Source organism: Plasmodium relictum (assembly GCF_900005765.1).
Source record: "Plasmodium relictum strain SGS1 genome assembly, contig: PRELSG_00_v1_11, whole genome shotgun sequence".
In the NCBI taxonomy this organism is placed as follows: Eukaryota; Apicomplexa; class Aconoidasida; order Haemosporida; family Plasmodiidae; genus Plasmodium; species Plasmodium relictum.
In genome coordinates this window covers 25,591-29,702 of record NW_021628571.1, presented here as the reverse complement: position 1 = coordinate 29,702, position 4,112 = coordinate 25,591, and the positions used below count along the sequence as shown (strand labels likewise).

The 4,112-nt window shown below is 21.8% G+C and overlaps 1 protein-coding gene across 1 annotated transcript; it reads left to right on the top strand.

The window, feature by feature from the left end:
- Nucleotides 1-433: 433 nt before the first annotated feature.
- PRELSG_0001000 (fam-j protein) lies at nucleotides 434-3,865 on the top strand (the record flags this gene model as incomplete). The annotated part of the gene is made up of 9 exons (XM_028675468.1): nucleotides 434-546; nucleotides 632-796; nucleotides 879-1,043; nucleotides 1,124-1,288; nucleotides 1,369-1,533; nucleotides 1,614-1,736; nucleotides 1,823-1,939; nucleotides 2,024-2,197; nucleotides 2,281-3,865. The coding sequence occupies 9 exons, from the start codon at nucleotides 434-436 to the stop codon at nucleotides 3,863-3,865; spliced, it is 2,772 nt and encodes a 923-aa protein (XP_028531144.1).
- Between the last annotated feature and the right edge of the window lie 247 nt (nucleotides 3,866-4,112).

Below are 4,112 nucleotides of genomic sequence, written 5' to 3'. Positions count from 1 at the left end.
TAATCATTTATAAAATTATAATAATTTAACATATAAAACGCATTATACTAATACTTTTTCAATTCTATAGATATAAAAAAAAAATATGTATTTTTATTTAAAAACTAAGTTAAAACATCATGCGTATTATACTAGAAGTGTAATTGGATTTTACTATATCAATAATAAATTTTCTTTCTATTTTTTTTAATTTATGCAAAAAATAATTATGATAAATTCAAATAGAAAATGTTATATATTAATTTTTTTTTTTTATTCCTTACAATATTTTATATTAGTTAATATTTGCATTTCACAAGAACTACAAGAGGGGAACCCATATTTATTTTTAGAAGAGTATATAATTGTTTGATATTTTCATTTGAAAAAGCATATATTTTAATTAAATATTACATATGCACATAAATTTTTTATTCACAGAATATCTTCAAATATGCATACAAGAGAAAACTCTCCTAGTATGAGAAATTTTATTGATGCAGTAAATATAGAGCAAGATGAAATTTTTGATTCAGAAAACACACTTAGTCATTTTCCTGTGGAAGAGTATATTATTTTTGAAATATTTTCAGATATTTTTTATATTAATTCAATGTTTAATACTTGTATATATTATTTTTGTTTATTTTAGAAAAAATTCAGATTCTGATAATGAAGATTACCATTTTAACACGAATTTAGTTGACATAATAAATTTAGAGAAAAGTAAGTCATGTGATATAGCAAATATTTTAGATGAAGTACAATGTTCGTTAATGGACTCTTTAATTGATCCTTTCTATCCATCTTATGAAAAGTATATTTTTTTTTATATATTTTAGCTTAATTTTTCATTTTAACTGAAGTTTATATAAATCTGTAATATATTTTATCTTTAGAGATTACTTAACTATTAATACTGAAGCAGAATCTTCTAGTATAAGTTTAGTGGGCACAAAAAATGTAGAGTATGAAGATTCTATTGATTTAAAAAATACTTTAGATGAAGCTTCAAACATATTACCAGATTTACTAGAAGAACCTCTTGATTTACCTCTTGAACCGTATATATTTTTATATATTTTAACTTAATTTTTCATTTTAGCTAAAGTTTTTATGTATATGTAATACGTTTCCTTTTTAGTAACTATTCAACTACTCATACTGAAGCAGAATCCTCTAGCATAAGTTTAATAAGCAGAAAAAATGTAGAGAATGAAGACTCTGTTGAAATACAAAACATTTTAAATGAATTACTAAATACATTACCAGATTCACAAATACAATCTATCGATTTACCTCTTGAACTGTATATATTTTTATATATTTTAACTTAATTTTTCATTTTAGCTAAAGGTTTTACGTATATATAATATGTTTTCTTTTTAGTAACTATTCAACTGTTCATAATGAAACAGAGTCCTCTAGAATAAGTTTAATTAAAACAAAAATTGTAGAAAATGAAGATTCTTGTAATCTACCGAATATTTTCAGTGATTCATACGTTACTTCCAATTACTTGGAAAGGGGATTCTTTGAGTTACCCTTAGGAGGGTATATTAATATATTTATACATGAAAAAAAAATTATTTTTATTTATTATTTTATATATATATGTAATATCTTTTTTTTAGTCATTCTTCAACTATTAGGAATGATAGTATACCTTCCAGTACGAACAATTTAATGTTTTCAGAAAGTGAAAGTGAGAAATCTATTGAATTACAAAATAATTTTTTTAATCCTCCTATAGAACAGTACATATCATCTTGATAACTTTCACGTACATAGTATTTTAAATAAATATTTTATATTATATCTATATGATATCCCTTACTTTTAGACAAGATTTATCATTTTATATTGAGGGAGGTTCCTCTAACATAGACAAGTTAATGCACGTGGTATTTGAAAAACCTATTGAACTAGAAAATATTCTTCCTAACTTTTCTATAAATCAGTATTTTTTTAAATATTTTTACATATAAAATTTCTTGTTTTAATTAAATATTCTCATATGTATGTATCTATATTTTTTTTCTAGACCTACTGCAACTATTAGCGATTTCCAAGAAGACACAAGCTTAGTAAATACAATTGAACAAGCATCAGAAGAATGCATGGGAAATGAAAGAAATAAGGAAGAAATTAATGAGCAAATTCTTGGAGAAAATACATTTAGCAAACAAAATTTCTTTAATGATTCATCTGCTATCGAGTATGCATTTCTTTGAGTATCTGACAAAAAAAAATTTATCTTGAATATTATATGTATATATAATACAATTGTTTTATTTTTAGTTCTAGTATGCATATTAGTAGTGGTAATACACAGTCATGCAAAAAAAAAGGAAAGAAGAGAAATTACGAAGATATTGATAATTTAGATAATCAGAGTATTGGAAATTATGTATGCATTAATCCAAAAAAAAAATATACTTATAATAAAGATGGTGAAAATCTTGTTTGTTCTCTTTTAAATGTTTTCGATATTGAAACTAAGTTCATGTCACGTAATGTAGTTCCAAATTTACAAAAATTAAGAGATATATTAAACGACGATAAAAAAGATACACATAATGATATAGTAAAAAAAGTTAAAATAAGCATTTTGTCATTAAGAGATATTATAAATGAGGAAATACAAAAAATTAATCATTCTGATCTAACAGTAATAAAAAATTATTATGATAAAAATATAGAAGGAAACCAATTAGTAAAAAGCATTAATAATTCTATTTTGTCATTTAGACGTACAATGAATCATAGATTTAATAAAAAAGAGGAAATATATGAAGGAGTAGATCACTCTTTAAAAATTCTTCATGATTCAATCTATGAATATAAATTTTTTCAGGACTTATATCATATTAATTCAATTATTATAAATAATTCCATGCATAGTAAATTATTTTCTGCTCCATTTATTCATTCATTTGAAACCTTCAAAAATATTTTTGAATTATTTAGACTAATGGATGAATTAATAAAAATTGTAGAAAAATCAATTAAAAATGGATTTTTATTAAGAGATCGTAATTATTTTCGTACAGCTCAAAAGATGATATTTAATCTTTGTGTACCGATAACTTCAAATATTAGAAAAAATTTGGTTAAACTTGACGATATTTTGAAAATATTGAATTTATCATATGAAGACTACAATATAATAGTGCAAACTATTTTTCATTTTTTTAAAGAAAACGTAAAAAATAAAAAAAAATTAAGGCATGACATAAATAAACTTTATAGAAAAAATTCTTTTAGAGCCGTTTGTGATTTTTTATTAGAGGAAGAAAAGCATATTTTATGGTACTATAATGAAGCATCTGAAATTTTTAATTTAAATTTAAGTGACAAAAATAAGGAAGGGATATCCTTCAATGATTTAATAAATAATGAAAATACTGTAAGTCATTTATCTTCTCTCTATAAAACTCTTACGAAATTAATTGGAACTTTATTTATTAAGAAACAGTTAATCATTATTTCGAAAATATGTAAATCATTATTACATATGAATTCATTAAAAAGAAGGAAACATATTTCACATGAAACAAGACAAATTATAAAAAAGGAATACCAATCAAATTTACTTTCTCAGATAGAAAGTGAAAAATGTAGAATGGAAAAAGTTAAGTTCAATATAAGAAATTTATATTTATTTGTTAGTGTAAAAGAAGATATAAAACATATTCAAGTATCAAATGATTTAAAAAATAAAATAAAGGAAATTATATCAATTTTACGTTTCCTTCATACTATAACGTGTAAAGATGATATAACTAAATTTAATCATCAAAAAAAGGGTAATACGGAAAATATTTTGCTTGCACTATATTATGCCTATCAAAGACTTATAAAGTTTACTGAAAATGAAATATAATAAAATAAATATTTAAAAAAATTTGATTTTTTGGTGAACTCATAGATAAAAATAATTTTTCCACGTGTGATTTATTAATCGACTTTTTTAATGTCTTTACAGTATTTTATACAATCGAATTAATAAAGAGCACGTAGAGAAATCTCTATTAAGTTTATGTATTATAAAATGATTTTTTAAATATAATTAAGTACTATTTAAATAATTATCATTATAATATAAAAAAAAATAAATTTCTTTTATTTGT